This window comes from Dama dama, chromosome 9 (genome assembly GCF_033118175.1).
Source record: "Dama dama isolate Ldn47 chromosome 9, ASM3311817v1, whole genome shotgun sequence".
Classification (NCBI taxonomy): Eukaryota; Metazoa; Chordata; class Mammalia; order Artiodactyla; family Cervidae; genus Dama; species Dama dama.
Genome location: NC_083689.1, coordinates 45,924,390 through 45,943,827, shown reverse-complemented (window position 1 = coordinate 45,943,827; position 19,438 = coordinate 45,924,390). Strand labels below are relative to the sequence as shown.

General features: G+C 60.6%; 2 protein-coding genes across 2 annotated transcripts; both read right to left on the bottom strand.

Moving 5' to 3' along the window:
• Positions 1 to 956: 956 nt before the first annotated feature.
• CDC34 (cell division cycle 34, ubiqiutin conjugating enzyme) lies at positions 957 to 7,055 on the bottom strand. Its single transcript, XM_061151158.1, has 5 exons — positions 6,844 to 7,055; positions 3,955 to 4,041; positions 3,765 to 3,862; positions 2,926 to 3,060; positions 957 to 1,469 (listed from the first exon to the last, which is right to left on the bottom strand). The coding sequence occupies exons 1-5, from the start codon at positions 7,018 to 7,020 to the stop codon at positions 1,262 to 1,264; spliced, it is 705 nt and encodes a 234-aa protein (XP_061007141.1). The 5' UTR covers positions 7,021 to 7,055; the 3' UTR covers positions 957 to 1,261.
• A 4,865-nt stretch (positions 7,056 to 11,920) lies between these two features.
• TPGS1 (tubulin polyglutamylase complex subunit 1) lies at positions 11,921 to 18,340 on the bottom strand. Its single transcript, XM_061151157.1, has 2 exons — positions 17,967 to 18,340; positions 11,921 to 12,692 (listed from the first exon to the last, which is right to left on the bottom strand). The coding sequence occupies exons 1-2, from the start codon at positions 18,338 to 18,340 to the stop codon at positions 12,158 to 12,160; spliced, it is 909 nt and encodes a 302-aa protein (XP_061007140.1). The 3' UTR covers positions 11,921 to 12,157.
• Positions 18,341 to 19,438: the final 1,098 nt, after the last annotated feature.

The window sequence follows — 19,438 nt, the reverse complement described above, 5'->3', positions numbered from 1 at the left end:
CTTTTTGGTACAATTAAGTCCCAGACATTACGTGGGATAACCTTTATTCCAAGTATCCCATTACATGTTTACCTCAAGTCCACAAGGCAGACCCAACGCTGAGATGAGACCCTGGTTAGGAGGACAGGACTCCCAGGCCTTGGTCAGTCGTGTGGACCCTGGCCACAAGCCTCACTCTCTGGAGGGCAGCCCATGTCCCTTCCCACAGCTTCCAGGCTCATACCTGCCCCCGCTTGTCCTGTGCAGAGGTTATGGTGCCGGGTCACTCAGGTGGTGGAACCTGTCCGGACGCTGGGCTCTCATTCTTCAGGCCCTGAGGCTCTGGTCCCCTCAGTGGTGGAGGGTGAACCCCCAATATACACAAGCCAAGTGTGGAGCAGGGTGAATGCTGAGTCTGGGACCGTTGTTACATGGCAGCGAAAGCCTGGGGGCAGGGGGAAGGGATCCCAGGAGCAGAGGGGCTAGACCCACAGGCCTGAGGGTTATGGCAGATTGCAGACGCTCCTATAAACCACCAGGAAGTGTTTCTGACTTCTGACAGAGGCTGTGTTGCCATCACTCAAGCTTTAAAACTGCAGCTCAAAAGCAGCTAAATGTGCATGTGTGGCTTTGTTCCAATAAAACTTTACCCTATGGCCTGGGCACCGGCGACTACTGGGTTCAAAGGCCACACAGCCCTGGGCACCACCAGCACGGGTGACATTGTCCAGGAAGTGGGGATCAGTACCCCCAGGGCCTCTCAGCCACAAGTGTGCCCCCGGGGCCCTTCCTGCCCAGAGCCCAGGTCCCTGGGGCCCCTCCCCCCAATCAGATGACCCAACAGGAGGCCCCGGGAGCTTCTAGGCTCAGAGGGGCGGCTGAAGTCTCCCGATGTGGACTACATGCCCGTCACTAGAGCTTGTGCCCTTGCCTGGGTCCCACTGACCTTGAGGCCAAGGAGAGGTTGGTCCTCGGGCTTCTCATAAAGTTGCTTTATTTAGATTCCAAACAAACCAAAGCAGAGAGAAGAGGTGACCCCGAGTCAGTCCGTCCACTCACAAGCCGGGACCCTGAGTCTCTGGCTGCCAGGCGGGGCAGGCAGGCTAGGGTCCCTGAGCAGCGTCTGGCCCACGTGGGGCCCAGGGACGCGAGCCCAGCGGCCTCCCTGGAGGCGGAGATGGGGTGGACGGCGCCGGGCCACGCGGTGCCCGGAGGTAGTGGCGGCAGCAGACAGTCGGGCGGCTGAGGTAAAATTTGTAAGTTTATTCGCAGGGATGTAGTGTCAGGACTCTTCGGTGCCTGAGTCATCCTCATCGTCCCCGAAGCAGCTGTCGGCCTCAGCCTCGCCATCCTCGTAGTAGTCGTCATAGAAGAGGTCTGAGCCCTCGTCCGGCACTGGTGCCTTGGTCTTCACGCAGTACTCAGCCAGCGTGGTGGGTACCTTCACGCCATCCCGCTCTGCGTCCACCTTGGTCCCCAGGACCTGCTTCCTGCGGAGAGACGCAGGTCAGCCTTGCTGTGGCCGGTGGCCCCAGACCCACGTGGGCACTCCCGTGGACAGTGCAGAGCACCCAGGGGTGACACCAGCACCAGGGCACGCCCCAGAGCAGATGGAGCCAAACCCCTCACAGGACCGCCCATGAGTGCCCCAGGGGTTTCTGAGCACACACAGGTGCACACGCACACATATGTGCACAGAATGGGGTGACCATGGGCTGAGTAAGAGGCGGAGCGTGGGCTCTGAACCAGGAAGACCAAGAAGGTGTCAGCTTATCAGGAAGAAAAACACAGATCCCAGCTGCCGAGGAAGAGGCTGGGTGAAGTGGGAGCAGCCAGGGTGCTGGGCCGGCTCTGTGGGCGGGTGAGTCGCTCGGCACCGCAGGGCAAGGCCGGCCACAGGCCAGATGCTCGGCACACTCCCGCCAGGCTGGGGCCCAAGTCCTCCCCTCTCTGCACTTGAGTATCTTGCCGTCACTGGCATCACGTCTTCTGCACGTGCATCCCTGCCGGGGCTCCGACTGCACCTGCTGCCCTTGGGGTCCCACCTTCCGACGGTGCTGCTGGGCTTTCCCGAGCTCTCACCGTGAGGTCGCGAGGCCGGCCCACAGGCATGGGTCCCTAGGGCTCCCCAGGCACGGCAGGTGAGTGTGGGTGCTGGTGAGAACAAGGACTCGTTCTCAGGGTAAACGCTGGGGGCGGGGGAAGAAACTAGGTCGTCATGGAAACACTTGTCTGACCTACTTGCTTTTCTAAGAGACAAAGAACAGACCAAAATCCTTCTCAGAAGAGACTTATGGAAGAGTTAAGTTTGTCGTGACATAAGTCACAGGTCCCAGGAGAACAAGTGAGAACAGTGATCACAGATCAGCTCTTAGCGACACCACCAGGTGGAGCACGTAGGCCCAGGGGCGTTGCTGGCATCGGACGGCACTCAGGGGGTGTTTTGACCTTTCCTAAACATGCTGATCCCAGCTGGCTTTGCTGCCTTTAGAAAACGATTCCAAGTCTCAGAACTGCAGCACCAGTGACACTCACTTTCGTGAGGTGAGAAAACAGACCACCTTGCACAGCATGGGCCTGGTCACACGTGGAGAACCCACTCCCTGGGGAGTGGGGAAAAGCCGAAGGCCAAGTGCACGCAATCACGCCCCAGTGTGCAGGGTCTTCACACAGCGTGGGGTAGGGGTTGGGAATCACTGCCCTTCTAGTTACAAAACACAGGAAGGTGGCAAGACCCTGCTGGATCCTGGCAGACAGCAGGGTGTGTTATCTCTGTGTGAGGTACATGCCCTCACACCACACACACACACACACACACACACACGCCCCGCAACACACACAGCATGTCCACATGTGACGGTACATACATGGACCACACGCTTCATGAGACAAAAATCCTGGCCTTTCTGGCAGGAGAAGGAGGGCCCAGACCCCTGGGCCGCTCACCGGATGATGTCCGTGTACTCGCGGTCCTTGCCTTTGCTCTCTTTCCACTTCCTGTACATCACAGAGGCGTCCACGTTGGCTGGCGAGAAGGTGTTGGGTTCGTTGAGGAGGGAGATGACACTCAGGAGGATGGTCCTGGAGGAGCAGGAGTCGGCGTGGGGGAATCCACGGCCCAGGGCACTGCCTGCCTTGGAGCCTCCCACCCTGACCCTGACCCTCATCCTCTGCCGCATACCTAGCTCCTGGGATAGGATGTGGGGTCGGCAGCCAAGGCCAGGACCACCTTTGCTTGGGTAAAGCAGGTCTGTCCCCTCCCCAGGGTGTTCCCCCTGGAGAGCAGTTTCCCCAGGCCACCCATGCTCAGACCTGGGCTGGATGAAGGGTGCTGGGCAAGAGGCAGGGTGAGCGTAGCCCCCAGGACAAAGGGGTCTGTGTTCTCTGGGGCTCAAGGAAGGAGGGGGGACCCCTGGGGTAGGCAGACAGGATTCCCTGAAAAGTGAAAGTCGTCGTGTCCACGTCTTTGCAACCCTATGGACTATACAGTCCATGGAATTCTCCAGGCCAGAACACTAGAGTGGGTAGCCTTTACGGTCTCCAGGGGATCTTCCCAACCGAGGGATCGAACCCAGGTCTCCCACATTTCAGGCAGATTCATTACCACCTGAGCCACAAGGGAAGCCCAGGATTCCCTGAGGATGTTACCAAAGGTGGGTGGGGTAGTGGGTGGCAAAAGATGGGGGAAAGGCTGGCAGGGACAGGGTGTTGTGTGTGTGTAAGGATAGGAAGTTGCACCTGCCCCCGTGTCCACACCCCCAGGGTGGCCCATCTGATGCCCTCACCTGACGTTCTGTGTGGGGTTCCACCGCTCCGAGGGCAGCTCCCCGCTCTGGGGATCATCCACTGGAGGGTGGAGAATAGAGATGCAAACGTCGCCAGTCTGTGAGATATGGGGGGGCAGGGAAGAATCAGCACCCACATGGCTCCTGTCCCCAAGCCCCCTACCCCCACAGGGCCCGAGGGCATGCTCACCTCATAGATGTTGGGGTGCCACATCTTGGTCAGGAACCGAAAGGCGGGAGGGGAGTAAGGGTAGTCGATGGGAAACTTGAGGCGCGCCTGGTTGGGGGAGAGCAGGGGGCTCAGCGAGTCAGGCCACCCATGGCCACACACAGCGGTTGACCTGGGACCCGCCTGCCTCTGGCGCCCCTCACGGGCCTGGGGCGTTTGTGGAGTTACCTGAGTCAAGCCGACCCTGGTCCCTGCCTTGTTGCCAGGGGTGTGGGCACCCCTGGGGATCAGCTCCAGGCCTGTGGTGGGACCAGAGCCCAGGGCTGGCTACCTGAGCACCATGCTGGGCGCCCAGCCTCAGTCTCCAGCTCGTGGGGAGGACTAAAATAGATGCGTGTTCACTGGGCAGGCACCGGGGGTGGAGATGAGTCAGCGACGGGCTCTCTGCCTGCAGGTGTCGGCCTTGGGGTGTCAGAAGGTAGCCGGGAAGGTCACGGGAAGACAGGAGAGGGCCCCTGGGGGAGACCTGTGCCCCCGGCTCAGCCTGTTTATGCCCCAGTCCAGGGACCCTGGCGGTGCTTCAGGCTCTCAGGGCCCCATGAGGCACCTCTGCTATGTTCCCTCTCCTCCTATCTTTGGAGAATCCTCCTCCTGGATAGGGGACGCTGGGGTCACGGGGGAGGCTCTCTGTTCTGGAGTGAGCCAACCTTGAACTCAGGTCTCGACCCCACTGTCTCCCACAAGCCCAGGGCTGGGTTTCTAAGTGATAGCCCGAGCCCAGCTGAGGCCTCTTCTGCCCCAAGCACCCACCAGGTCCCAGAGGTGCCTTCACCACTGTGCCAACTGAGGCTTGGTGGAAAGTAATGTGCCCAGGGGCGCACAGCATGCAGCTGTGGAGGGGCTCCCCCACCTGGTCTCTGGGGCACCCCTCAGCACAACACACGCTTCCTGGGGCCCCTGCAGCTCATAAGCGGGAACGGGTGAGGCTGGGCGGCTGAGAGGGAGGCACTGGGAAACCATGGCGGCCCCCAGGCACTTCTAGCACCCACGTCCTCTCCCCACTGCCCACCCAACCACATTGTGACAGAAGGATCCAAGGGTGGCAGAACCACCGTGGGTCCCTTGCTGCCTTCCTTAAGGCCAGCCTACAGCAGACAGGATTAGGTGCGCCCCCTTTCCAGGCCATCCTTCTCTAGAAAACCAGGCTTATACCAAAACCAGCCCAGAAGGCCCTACCCACAATCCCTTGCAAACAGTAGGCAACAGCCAGGAACCCAGGTTCTTTCTTTTCAGGCCAGAGTCCTGGCCTGGCCTTAGGTAGGACTCCCTATTCCTGCTCTGAGCGGGGCTCTTATCCTCACAGTCGGCTGCTCCCAGAAGCAGACAAAAGGGCTTTGTGGGAGGGAGGCTGGTCAAACCATTTGGTGATCAGCCCCAAACACAGGCCCCATGTGAAGATGAACTTCAGATCAGATCTCAGCCTAGGGCTGTCGACCTTCAATCCCCCATCCAACTCTGGCAACCAGAGAACCTCAACCAGGGATCACCCCAGTAGTTCAGCCTCCTCCCTTAAGGCCGACAGCAGGCTTGGCTAAAACGCTAGCCAAAAGTGTAAACACAGACATTTGCCAGGGCAGCACCAGCCTGCCCGACTCCCGCCCAGGCCTCCCAGCCAGGCCGCTGGAACCTTGGCAGGCAGCGACTGGGTGTTCCAGCTGTGAGTCCAGGACCCACCTCTCTCTCAAGGCAACCCCCTGCCTTGTCCCTCTTGCTTAAGGAGCGAAGTCCTTTGATCTGGGAGTCCTTTGATCCTCCCAAGGCCACATCTGGACTCACAGCCTTTCCAGGTTTTGGTCTGAGTTCTTGTCCACACTGGACTGAGACACAGTCAATCCCAGGGACAGCCCATGCCTCACTGCTCCCAACAACGGCTGTTAGGGAACTACTCAGAACTCGGTTCCTCCACCCATGGGATTTTCCAGGCAAGAGTACTGGAGTGGGTTGCCATTTCCTTCTTCACAGGATCTTCCCGACCCAGGGATCGAACCCAGATCTTCTGCATTGTAGGCAGACGGTTTACCATCTGAGCAACCAGGCAAGTCACCAGAACTCAATCACCACAGAGGGCCTAGAAGCGGCCCAGAGCAGGCAATTCAGGCCCAAGAAGCTGCCTGATCAGCAGGACCGGAGAAACTCCAGCTAGACCGCAGAGGAGCCAGAGCTTCTGAGGCCGGGCCTGTGTAGGTTCTGCAGTGTGGCTCCCAGGAACAGGGCAAAATGTGGGAGCCAACATCGGACAGAACAGGTTATGTAAAGATCATGATGAAGCCCAGAGGACCTGGCCCACTGCTACTGGCCAAGGTGGCCGCTTTCCAAGCCGATTCTGGCTGCCAAGCTCATCCAGGCCTTTGTTGGAACCCGAGCAAGTGGCCGAGCCAGCCCCCAGGCGGCGGGCCTCTCTTCCCCTTCCCAAGGCCAGGGCTCTTCACAACAGTGTTGGCCAGTCCTGGGGAGGCCTCTTTGTCTGCTCTGGGCAGCAAATACAGGCAGGAGAAAGGGGCGGGCACCAGGGCCTGGGGGAAGCAAGGGCCACGCACCCAAAGAGACAGGAGGGTCCCAGGTCTCCCCACTGGAGGCTCTAAGTGGCCTTAGGGGACCTGGTGCTTTCTCAGGGACTCTTGGGGCCGGAGGGGAAGAGGGGGTGACCGAGGGCCCTCAGCACGTCAGGGGCGACCAGGCAGAGGAGCAAGGGCAGGGGGCCCCGCGAGAAGAAGGGGGAAGAAAGGGACCCCACGAGGAGCAGGGACAGTGGGAGTGGGCCCTGCCAGCGGAGTGGGGAGGGGACAGAGATTGGGAGGGGCCCCGAGGAGCTGGAGAAGGGGTCGCCGCCCCTCCCACCCCGCCGCTCACCTTGAAGTAGCCGCCCTCGTAGTAGGTGTTGGGGGGTCCGAAGATGGCCACCTCCCAGTTGTACAGGTCGCCCTCGTCCACCAGGGTCACCCGGAAGCCCTCCACCGGCTCCTCCTGCAGCCCCTTGAGCTCCAGCAACAACGCCTTCTGCGAGCTGGGCACCAGCGGCCGGGCCATGGCGGCGGCGGACGGGCCCGGGGCCGGGGGCGCGTGGGGCCGCGGGGCCGCGGGGCCGCGGGACGGGCCGGGGCCGCCTTCCTCCTCTGCGCCGCCGCCGCCGCCGCCGCCGCCGCCCGGAGACCCCGGGCGCTCCACTCGCTCTGCGCCGCCGCTTGGCGCTCGCCTCCGCTGCCGCGCCCCGCCCCCGCCAAGTGCGCTTGCGCGGCGCCCGCCCCGATCGCGCCTGCGCGCCCGCCCGCGGGGCACGCCGGGAAGCGACCCCTCCCCCGGCCGCCGAGCGCGCCGCCGGGAGCCGGGGGCCGCGCGCGCAGGCGCTTTGGCGCTTCCGAACCCCTGGAAGGCCGCCGCCGCCCCGGCTCGGACTAGCTCCCCGGACGCCTGTGCGTGGGGCCGCGGGCAGGGCAGCGCTGCGGCGCGCTGCCGGGCCCGCCGCCGGGCCCGCCGCGCTTTTGGGGCCTTTTTGTGACGTCCCGGCGCGGGGCGGGGCCGGGGCGGTGCCGGCGCGAGCCTCAGTTTCCCCACCCGGGACCCGGTCCGGCCGCCCCGGACGCTCGAGCCGGGAGGGTTCTGTCGCTCGCAGCCCTCTCCCCACTCGGCGCACCTTCTGCAGCCTTGACTCGGCACCCGTCCCACCCGAACCCCTGACCAGAGCCCTGCTCCCTGGGCCCGGACGCCCACGCAGATCTGGATGGGAAAGTAGGGTAGAGCCTGCCTCCATCCCTGCACGTCCGCAGGTGACAGCTCACCATGAAGGTGGGCTTGGCGCCCGTGGCCAGTGGTGGCCTCGTGGCGGGGGACCCGGGCTGCCAACAGCTGCGCCAACATCTGGCGCGGGGCTGAGCCTGTTCCTTCCCCCAGGTGCCCTGACGTCTGGCCCTGGGCTGGTCACCACTGAGGACAGTCAGGTAGACCCGTCCGGAGGAGGAAAACAAAATGTCACCTGTGGAACGAATGGAGGACTCTGAGAAGCCCTGGGCAGAGTAGCAGCTTCATCAGTACAGAGGGCTGTGCCCTGCACCTTGTGGGACCTGGAGGGGACCCTCATCTATAAAGTGGGCTGCACACCCTGCTTTGTCTAGTATTCTAAGTGCTCTCTGTTCTTCCTTCTCTGCCCGTAGCATCAACATCATAGCATTGGCATGGGGCAGTTTGTTGATTAGTAGTAATTAGAATGAATTATGATTCTTCCAGAGGAGTTTGCCAACGTACACCCCACATCACAGGAGTTTGGGATGGGTGGGGGCTCAGCTAGAAAATGTAAAGGGAGGTGCTAGGTTTATCGGCCCTCCAGCCAGTGCCCCCCACATGAGGCTGTGTCCCTCCAGGAAAGCCCACACCTTGGACTCTGAAACATCCTGGGGTGGTGGCCACCTGGGGTTTCTACTTGCCTGTTTTCCAGCCATAGCACCTCCATTTTCCTGTGGAGGTACCCATTTTTAGCCTGCAAGCTTTGAATTGGACTGACCCCTAGCCCTGGCTGCAGAGCTGGGTCATCCAACCAATGTCCTAGGGCCCCTGGCTGCAGTGGTTCATTTGGGGACAGCATGTGACTTGGTCTTTTTCTGGGGACACGATGCTGGGGTGACTGAGCTGGGAGAACTTGGGCCTGCAGCTAAAGGACCATCTCATCACCACGAGGCCTGTGAAAAAAGTTGGCCCTCAGGAAAGCTGAACTGCCTGATGGGAACGTGCTGATGAGCCTGTTTGTGCTCTGGATCCAGCCATGCCTGACCTCCCCCTGCAGTAATGCCAAGTAATTAAATTATTTCTTTTTTTGTTAAGCCAGTTTGAGTTGAGCCTTCCATCACATGCTATAGAAGAGCCCTGAATTCAAATCTAGGTTCTGCCATAAACTTGGAAATGGTCCTCAAGTGCTAAACCTTCCAGAACTGTGAGATAATGAACTTGTGTTGTTGTGGGGTTTTTCTGGGGTTTTGTTTTGTTTTTCAAGTGGTTTGTTACTGAAGCCACAGGAAATGAATACCCTGGCTTCTGTGAGTGTAGATTCTTCCTCTGGAAAAGTGATTAATTAATTCATGGCCTTCCATAGACATATTCAGGTACAGCAGTGAATAAAATTTATAAAAACCCCTGCTTTTGGGGAGACAAGAAGAAAGGATAGAAGCAAGTTGTTAAGCAACTTCTGGTAGCAGTAATTGTTATGAAGGAATATAGAGCATACTGAAGCATTAGCAATGGGAGTGGAGCAGACAGGTTATTTTAGATGGGGATTGGGGGAGGCGCCTCTCCGGAAGTGGCATTTGAGCAGAGACCAGAAAGGAGTGAGCCATGAGGGTCTGGAGGAATAGTGTCACAGAAAAAGGAATAGTATGTGCAAAGGCCTGAAGCAGGGACAAGCCAGACCAGCTGGAGACCAGTGTGCATGGCCCAGTGAGGGGACAGAGGCAAGGATAGACGCTGAGGAGTATCCCTGCCCAGCCTTCCTGAGTGCTCACTTTGTTCACAGGCCATGTGGTGACCAGATGGCTCCAGGATCTAGGCCCAGGTCTTCTCAGCACAGCAGCTCCAGGAAAAGTCCCAGGGCTGTGTGTCTCATTGGCCAGCTGGGAGTCACATGCTGTTCCTGAACCAATCACTGAGGCCGGGGTGCGTGGAGCACTCCTGGGCTGGTGGGGATGTGGGCTGGACCAGTGTGGGGAGGAGCAGGCAGGATGAAGCTATAATGTGCAACCAACAGGATGCAGAGAAGGGCCCGCTAACAGGACAGGGAAGGCACCCAGGTCAAGCCCCAGTCCTGGGCAGGGAGGCTTCCTCAGAGACCACAAACTCCAGAGGAGCCCCAGGACCAGGGAGGCTGTCCGGAGGCTCCATCCTGGATATGACAGGCCCAGGATGATCTTGGGATGTCCCTGAGGAGATGCCCAGCAGGTGGTTTGCTCTCCAGGGCTGGAGCAGAGCAGCGCTGGGCTCCAGACGTGAATTTGAGACTCCTTGGTGACCAGGCAGTAATTCAAGCTGCGGCCCCGGTGAGATGCCAAGTGAGGAGGAAGCATGGGGAGAGGAGAGGCCCCTAGCAGAGCACAAGGACACCTGCCCTCCCCTGGGAAGCTGGGGGAGAGGAGGAGACTTCTGGGGCCTGTGGAGTGTGGAAGGCAGGGAGGCTCGCGCCCACGCTGCCATAAGGCCAGGTAAACAGGATGGCTCAGCTTCCCCAGGTCATGCCTGTAAAGATCAAGCCAGGACTTCTGGACCCAAGACCAGGCATGATGGTGACTCAGGGGAGGCAGTAGGGAAGGTGGACGGGACAGGAGATGTGACCCCAGCTGGTCACAGCCCGACCCAGGGTCGGCCTCAGCCCGACCCAGGCGGGGCGGGGGGAGTCGGGGGTTGGCCCTGAAGTGTGAGCTGTCCCCAGAGGTAGCTTCCCTTGAGGCAAGCAGGCCAGCTTAGACCTCTGGCCAGTCCTTCACTGGCCACGCCCCCAGTGGTCCCCCACTGGTCATCCCCTGGTGGTCACTGGCCACTCCTGTCCCAGAGTGGGTGATGGGGCCTCCTGGGCCACGTGGCTCCTCTGCAGTGGGGCAGCTGTGAGCCTCCTTAGCTGGGAAGAGGATCTGGTGGCACCAGTGATGGCTTCTACGTACTGTCCAGCCCTGTTTCTGATAGCTGGAGGGAGAGGTCGCCCCGGGGGACCACAGAGGTTACTGGTGGCTGCCAGGGCTCAAGAGTAGGCCCTGCACTGGAACAGCTAATGCTTACTGACTGGAGCCCCTGCATGAACCTTCTGGTTATGGAACAAACGACCCCACAACTTTGAGGCTTGAAACAATAACACTCATTCATATTTACCCCAAAGCAGGAGCTGCCAGTCAGGTACCTCCAGGTGGCTTGGGCCTCACAGCATGGTTGCTGCATGCCATGCCAGCACCCACAGGGGTACCTGTCGCCTTTCATGACGATAGGTACACAGAGCCAAGTACTGTCACAAAAGCCACCAAGGGCGAGGGGGGGTGGGGGGCGCTCAGTTTCCATCTCTCTCCTGCCCTTGGAGGGGGTTGGGAGACTCTGGAAGAGCCAGTGGGAAAAGAAAGGAAGCTGAGGCTGTTACTGGTTTATCAGTTACCGGCCAAGGGCAGGTGCTGGGAAACCAGAGGAGGCAAGCTGGCTCCTGCCAAAGGTAGCTGGAAAAAGGCTTTAGATTCCGTCCTTGTGTGGTCTCCCTCAGTCAGAACAGGGGTGGCCTGGGTCCCATTTAACAGAGGAGGAAGCTGAGGCTGGACCTGCCTGCACCTGGTCTGGGCTAGCAGTGTGCTTCCTGCAGAGTCCTGGGTCCAGGAAGTGATCCCGCTGGTGGGAGGGGGACACCCAGGTGCTTGGTGACTGTCTCGTGTGCCTGGATCCTGGATGGGTTCCCCGCCCCTTCCCCCCACCCTGTGGTGGTGGAGGTGGTGTGGGTGACTGGGGCTTAGGGCCCTGCTGGCCCCTTGCTGGTGGTGTGACCTCTGCTCCTCTGGGCTTGGGTTTCACCATCTGCCAGATGTGGGCAGTGGTTTACCTTCTGCATAGGATAGTGGTGAGGCAAGACACTGCAGGCCTTGGACTTGTTGGCCATTTCTGTCATCACTATCATGATTACCGGCCCAGCTGACCTCTTCCCTTGGCGGCTGGGGTAAACTGAGGACCAGAGAGGACCTGCTCTGGCAGGGTGCTCGGGGGAGGGACGGCTGGGGCAGCCCGTGCCTCCCAGATCTTGGGGCTGTGAGTCCAAGGCATCTCACTGGATGTCCCAGTGCCCTCCGCTCCCATGAAGCCGAGTGCTGGGGCACCCTGGTTTCTGGGCAGCGGTGGGACCCGCTGGGGCTGACTGGGACGCGCCCGAGTGGAGAGCGTTTCCCGGGACGTGTGACTGGTCACGGGCGCTCACACACACATCAGGTCAGCCTGGGGAACAGACTTTATTTCTGCTCAGGAGAGGCGAACCTTGGTGAATGTGCGGGGAGGGACCCACGCCCCCTCCCCCGCTGAAGGGGGCTGAGGCATCATTCCAGGTGGGAAGCTGGCATGCAGGGACACCCCAGTCCTGGCCTCCGGAAGTGCTCCGCCCAGAAGCAGGTGAGCAGGCCCTGAGGGCCCTGTATGTCCAGGCGGAGGAGGCGGCGGCGGAGGGCGGGGCTCAGCCCACGGGCTTGACCTTAGCGATGAAGAGGGCGGCGGCCTTCTCCAGGAACTCCTCCCGGGTCATGGGGGCGCTGGGTCGCCGGGCCACCAGCGCGCGGTCCATAGCCAGCGCCAGGCTGTCGGGCCCCAGGCGCGAGCCCGCCTCCAGGTAGCGCGCGGGCGCGGTGTCGTCGCTGGCCTGCAGGGCCCCCTCCAGCGTGTCCAGCACTGCCTGGCCCAAGCGGCGGTCGGCCACGGCCAGGCCCGGGTCCTCCAGCAGCCGGTAGAGGGCGCCCGCGCGCGCCACGAATTCCAGCAGCACGAAGCAGGTGAGCATCCCCGCGCGGAACACGGCCAGCGGAACTGCCTCGTGGTCCCGGCACTGGATCTTGCGCAGCAGTGGCGCCACCACCTCCTCGGGGGCCTCTCCGTCGCGGCAGATGCGCTTCAGCAGCTCGCTATACGTGCGCCCGTCCAGCCCCGGCTTCTTCTTGCGGCCGCTGGCGCTCAGGCACTCATAGGCCACGCCGACGTTGTTGTTGAAGGCCGTCCTGCGGGCGGAGGGGGCGTTGGCTCGCACTAGAGGCCTGCTCCAGCCTCCCAACCTCAACACCCCGGCCCCTCCTGCCTCAGGTCCGTCCCCCCAGCTGTACCCTGACCTGGAACGCCCTCCCCAGATCTCCCCGAGATCCGCACATGCTCCGCCGAGTCTGTGCTCAGCCGTATGTGTTCAGCATCACGTCTAGGGCAGTGTCCTCCCCGACCCCCTAACCCTTTCCTATACTTATCTTCATGGAGTCCTCCTGAGTTCCCTTCCTCCCATCACCAGCTCTGGAGCCTGTCTGGGAGTTCATCTGTCGGGTCACTCATTACAGTCACAGTGCCCACACCACCGCCTAGGAGCTAGAGAAACGGCTGCGGACTCTGCCAACGGGCTCCTGCCCACGGACTTTCCACCTTAGAGGTGTCACTGGGCAGGACATGTCCCTGCCTCTTAACTGAGTTAACTCATTTCACCTGTGCAGGCCCAGAGCCTGTAACCCAGGGTGTGGCTCAAGCCTGCTGCTGCTGCTTTGTAAGTTTATCCGCAAGCATCCACATCGACCCGGACACGCTGCCTCCTTCCTCCACAGATCACATCAGGAATGGCCCCAGTGCTGACACTACTTACTGCTTGCCCCACGAAGCCGTGAGGTACCCCCCTGCCGCGCCCTGGCCATGCCAGGAGCCTCCCAGGTGGTCGTGTGCGGGCTTGGGTCAGCCTGGGTGCCCACTCCAATCCCCCCCTTGACAGCTGGCACACTGCCTCAGCTCTAAAGCAAAGGCGAAAGTGAGGCTTGGGGCAGCTGATGGCCAGATCAGGGGTCCCACAGAGGAAGAGGCAGCCCACGGCTCACACTCACCCTTTCTGGGAGCCTGGCTCCACTCTTATCTGTGAGACACAGCATGCCACCCGCCTGTACTGGCCAGAGGGGGTGGGAGCCTGGTCCACACTGGGCCAGAGCAGGGCAGGGTCCAGGGACAGCCATGCTCACCCAGTGAGCTCCAGGGGTCAAGGCCCCTTACAGAGGAGGAGCCGCGGTGCAGAGGGGAGAGGGCAGGACCTGGGGTCTTGCCCAGCTGGGATTCACTTCTCAGTTCTAGGACAATGTGCTGGGGCTTTAGAGTTAGTGAGAGCACCCTGTGAAGTGTGAGGGTGCCAGGCCCTCCCTTTGCACAACTGGCATTGCGTTAGCTGCTGCCGCCTCGAAACAACCCCTTGTGGCAGCTTCTGTTGTCAGCTCCTTTCCCCGGGACAAGGGTCTCTGCTGGGAGTAAGCCTGGTGGTGATGATGCTGGGGCCAGCTTGGTGGCTGCGTAGCAGTTAAGCCCACACCTAGATCATGTCGCAGACTGAGTCAGAACTGGGAGCGGCTTGGCTGGGTGGTCCCAGCTTGGTCTGCAGCCAGGACCCTGGTGGGGCCCCCTCCTCTGAAGGCTCGCTGTGGAAGCCCCTCCCCAGGGGCAGCGTCAGCACGCTCAGGTTACAGTGCTCGCCCCCTGAGTGGGTGACAGGCAAGGTGGTGATGCAGGCTGGTCTGGTTTGATGTGAGAGGCAGCTGCCTGAGGTTGTGAATACAGGGGGCTCTCAGGGGCATCTTGGTGGCAGGGTATCCCACCCCACGAGGATGTGGCCCACTTCCTATGGAGAGTCCACTCCTGCAACCCTGGGTGAGCAGTGCCCTGTTGATTCTGCAGCAGCCGTGAGGCCATTGAGGTTTCAGGTGCCTGCCCCTGTGGCCTGACAGCTCATCCATCAACCACTAAGCTGTGCCTGAAGTCTCCCCCAGGAACCTGGTCAACCAGCCAGTTGTTCTAACTGACTCACTCGCCCTGGAGTTGGTCAGTGCAGTTCCTGGCTGGCCTAGACCTGTGCCGGTTCTATCCACTGTGCTGTTTTCTTCATCTGGAGAATAAGGGTTCTAGCCTGTGTCTCAGAATTCTTGGGAGGACAGAGATTAGTTTTTGTGCCTGGTGTGAGGCTGGGGTCCCACGTGTTCTTGTCACTCACTGTCACTAGCTGCCATGCAGCCTTGTCCAGGTGCTGTTTACCATGGGCTCCCAGCCTTGTGGGCAAGAAGATGCATAGCAGGCAGTGATGGCCCAGGGAGATGAGATCATCAGGGGAGAAGACGGAGGAAGGCCACACGCCACCCCGAGGCCGTTCTGCTGGGGGCTCCAGTTGAGAAGGGGCACCCGTGCGGTCTGCCGCTCTGGTCCTCAGGCTCCTCCTGTGCCAGCTCCCACAGAGAGGAGTTTACAGAGCACATTGGGCACTTGCTAAAAAGAACCAATTTATGGGTCGTGTCACAGAGACACGCTGTAGACAGGGGGCTCTCGATGGGGTGACTCTGCCCCCAGGGGACACTAGTGATGATGTCTGGGGGCAGTTTTGTTTGTCACCATTGGGTGGGTGGAGGCCCAGGAAGCTGCTCAACACCTCCCGCACCCACACAATGTCAGAGAGCCGAGGGAGAAGGGGGCTCTGGTTCAGTGTTTGAAGAGATGGGGTCCTCTCCTTGCTTACAGCCTTTGCCTTCATACTTGCCCCTCTGAGTCACGTGGTGTAAACCAGGGTGGCCCCCAGCATCTGTAAGTCCCCTCTCCCCCACTGACTCAGGTGTGTGTGGAATGTGTCCATCTCAGGACTTCAGAGGTCACATGGTCATGGAATGCAGGGTCTCCTGGGGGTTTGTGGACTCCTTTATCTCAGCGTGTCTCATCTGGGGAGATTCTGCCCCCAGGGGACACGGGGTGATGTCTGGGGACATCTGTGCTTGTCATGGGGGAGGGCTCTTGGCATTTGGTGGGTGGGGAGCAGGGAGGCTGCCCCATGCCCTCATGGTACCCAGGACACCCCCACAGAGGATGCTGTGAGCCGAGGACACTGTGGTGCTTCTGCGTGTTTTCTGGGGCGACAGGGCCTGCAGGGGCTGGCACTCTTGCTGCTACTCTCAGCATGTGGCGTGGCTGCCCTACAGCATCGGCTGTGTGTGCTCTGGGGGCTGGTGGGCTGCTGGCTCCACTGTCTACCAACACGTGTCATTTCCCCACCTCAGCAGAGGGGATTTAGGTTGAGTTCACCCCAAATCTTTTGTGCTGAGGTCACTCTCAAGAGCAGCCTCAGGAAACCCCAGCCATCACAGCACTGGGGCTGCCTGGCCTCAGGCAGACCCACGCCCGGGACCCGCCTGGTTTGGCTTCTGCTTCTGACCTGGCAGCTGAGGTGACCGGGCTTTCGCCTGGGAAGCCACCTCTGAGATCAGGGAGACCAGGTGCACCACTAGCCCTGGTCGTTCACCCTGCCCACCTTTCCCTTGGAGCCTCCCGCCGACAGCTCCAGCAGCCCTGTGGCGTGGTGGACAGGGTGTCATCCCCTCACCCCGACGTGCGCAGTGCAGGTCTGCCCAGAACCTGTGGGTGTGGCCTTGTCTGAAAGTAGGGTCTTTGTGGATGTAATCAGTTCAGGATCTGGAGATGAGATGAGCCTTAAACCCAACACCAACTATCCGTTAGAGACAGACACCGAGGGTGGGGGACCTGGCTGGCCAAGGATGTTCACAATGCCCTGAAGGGAAAGAGGCCTTAAGGACCTCCCCCAACAACTTCAGGGGATCAGGGAGCACAGCCCTGTAGCCCCTGGATTTCTGGCTTTGGCCCCCAGGCTGTGGGAGAATACAGTTCTGCTGCTTTGAGTCACGAGGTTGTGGTAAATTGCTTACAGCAGCCCCAGGACACTCAAGCAGCCCCTGGGTTCTAAATCCTACACGTCTCACATGCTCTCACCTCGAGGGCCACTGGACATGGAGTGGCCAGCAGCTCACAGGTATCTGTGTGGATTAGGAAAAGCACTGCAAAAAGCCTTCACGTAAAGGTCCTGGTCTGTGACGTCTAGGGGCTGAGTGGCTTGTGCAGTGCTTGACCTGGACAAGGACCTGACAGCCCTGCTGCTGACTGTTCTCCTTGGAAAGTGTCCTGGGTGCCCCTGTCTTCTGCTTTCCTCCTTCATGTCTATTCTGCCTTCTCACACTTTCTTGTGGGTGCGCTGAGGCTGGGGCTCCTCAGAGTCGGGTCCTGGGCTCTTCTCAGCTCCCCTGAGGCCTCCATAATGGCCCCTCTCCCCATGACAACCTCCTGCCCGTTACATGTCTCAGCTGCAGACGTGAGTGTCCACCTTCCAGCTGCAAGGTTTTCCCAGCACCCGACTGACCAGTGACCTTCCCTCTCACAGACCACGTGGGGCTGCTCCTGTACAACCCCCAGCCGCCTGGGCCCCAGCAGAACCCATGCATGCCCGCCAGTCACCCCACCTCCTACCCACCACCCTCACCAGGCCCCCATCTCCAGGTACTCCCTTTTCTGGCTATCACTTCAGACACCCCGCCAGCTCGCCACACCCGGCTCCTCCTGGCCTCTCTGCTCCTTGACTCAGGAGGGTGCTCCCAGGCAGGTGGGTGCTGGGTTCAGGCTGAAACGCTCCCTTGCTTGGCTTCCCTCTCTTTCCTGGGTTCTTTGGGGACCCCTTCAACATCTGAGTCCCAGCTCACCCACGTCCAGCGGCCACCCTGTCTGGTTGATGCTGCGAGTCAGACGGCTTCTCCCCATCCACCTGACCCGGTCCATTCACTCACCCTTCCCCCAACTCAGAGCTGTGAGGGGGGTGGGGTGGGGGGAGGCGCCATTCCCTCCACCGCCCCATGCTTCAGCTCTTCCCCTTCCCCATTTGTCCCACACTACAGCACCGCAGCCTCCAGACCAGCGCACCCGGTACCTCGTGCCCGCAATACCCTTCCCTGTGTATCATGCGGGCCCCTTCCTGGACGCCCCTCCTGCCCGCAGGGGACCTCCCCGTAGAGTAGGGGCCTCGAATGACTCGTTTGCTCCCCGTCTCCACGACCCAGCCCTGTAAATACTCATTTTCTGATTGAATGGGCAGGGTTCTCCAAGCTGGGAACGCGGGAGCTAGGAGGGACCAAGTCCTGTGTGGGCTCCATGATTTTCAAAAGTGGGGTGGGGTGCACGGGGAAACTCGGCATCTGCAAAGAGGCATCACCAAATACCAAGTCGACCACAAGTACCAGCGCCAGCACTCAGCTGGGTGGCCCCGCCGGGGCTCTGGAGCCCCGCGCGGCCCGCGCCCCTCCTGCGCCAGACGCAGCCGTCTACAGTTCCCAGTACGCCCCGCGCTCGTGCACCGGCGCCGAGGGTGGGAGCCGCGCGGAGCCCGCTGGGAGTTGATGTCCGGCTGCGGCCCCTACCCGTCCAGGCCCGGCCCAGCCCCGCACCTCTGGGAGTGGTGAGCCAGGCGAAGATGCCACAGTGCGCGTCCCAGGCGCTGCTGCTGCAGCAGGAGCTGACCCGGAGGCTCCCCGGCGCCACCGTTTACAGGAGACCGCAGGCCCATGTTCTCGAAGTAGTGCGCTAGAAAGGCGATGGGCTCCTCCGGTCGCGCCTCCAGCACCTTTAGCAGGGCCGCGCGTAGCATCTCCGTCACGCCGACCTGTCGCAGGAAGTCCTCTTCACTCTCGGTCGTCGCCGCCGCTCGGGACACCCCCGGCCGGCCGCTGTCTGTGAAACTAGTTGCCTGTGCCACCGCCTGCCGCCGCTTCTCCACTGCCGCCATCTTCGCTGAGGGCAGAGGGACCGGAAGCGCTGCCATATCTCACAGTGCGCTGCCGCTTCAGAGCGGCCATCTTGGTTAAGGGCAGAGGGCACCAGAATCTTTCTGAGAGAGACTTACGAAATGACCAGGGCAGGCCACCCTTTTCTCTAGATTCTAATAGGCACTGTATCCAGGTTTCCTCTTTATGTGTGCTGCTTGACTTTCCTGGCTTAGACGCGGAGCTTAAATTTTGCCAGACTCCAAAATGGACCCCAGGAAGGGCTTGGTTTCAGGTGTGAAGCCGATTGCTTGCCATCTTGGTAATGGGAGAGTCCTTTCTTAGCCCTGTCCCCTAGCAACAGGTCTCCTTGGTTACCAGGGAAGCCCTGCCAAGCTGGGGCGGGTGGCTCCACCCCCACGTCGGGACTAAGCTCCGCTCTCGCCGGCTTTTTTGATTTTACACTCGGAGGCTTTGTGCTCAGCCTGGCCTTCAGCCTAACCCAATCTCCGTGTGAGTTTGTAGCTCTCCTCGTGCGGAAAGGTTCCCTCTCACTACCAGGCTGGGTTAGGGGTCTCCTCTGCGCTTTCGCGGCTCTTAGTCGCGTCTACGCGTTCGTAGAGCGAATGACTATGGTTCCCAGTTCCCTGTCCCAGCCGGCTACATTTCGTTACCACCAGAGGGCGCTTTCTCACGCCGCATCTTCTATAGCTCTGAAAGTGTTAGTCACTCAGGCGTGTTCGACTCTGCGACCCCGTGGATTGTAGTCCGTCAGGCTCCTCTGTCCATATGATTATCCAGGCTAGAATACTAGAGTGGGTTGCCATTCCCTTCTCCAGGGGATCTTACCGACTCAGGGACTGAACCCAGGTCTCCTGCATTGCAGGCAGATTCTTTACGGTCTGAGCCACCAGGGAAGCCCTAAGCCCTGTAGCTCTAAACTCTTGCAAAGGTCCCCAGTTCCAGAAGGCTGAAACCCCTGGCATCTACAGCCCCTCATCTGCCGGTATCATTTCCAGCCTCTGTCTCGCTCCCCACCGCCCCCGCCCCCGCCCCCTAACCCGCAGCCACCCTAAAAGAGGACATACAGTTTCTCTTATCAAGTACCCTTCTGTTTCTTTGCCAGTGCGGTCCTCCAACAAGTACTTTTCTCGCTT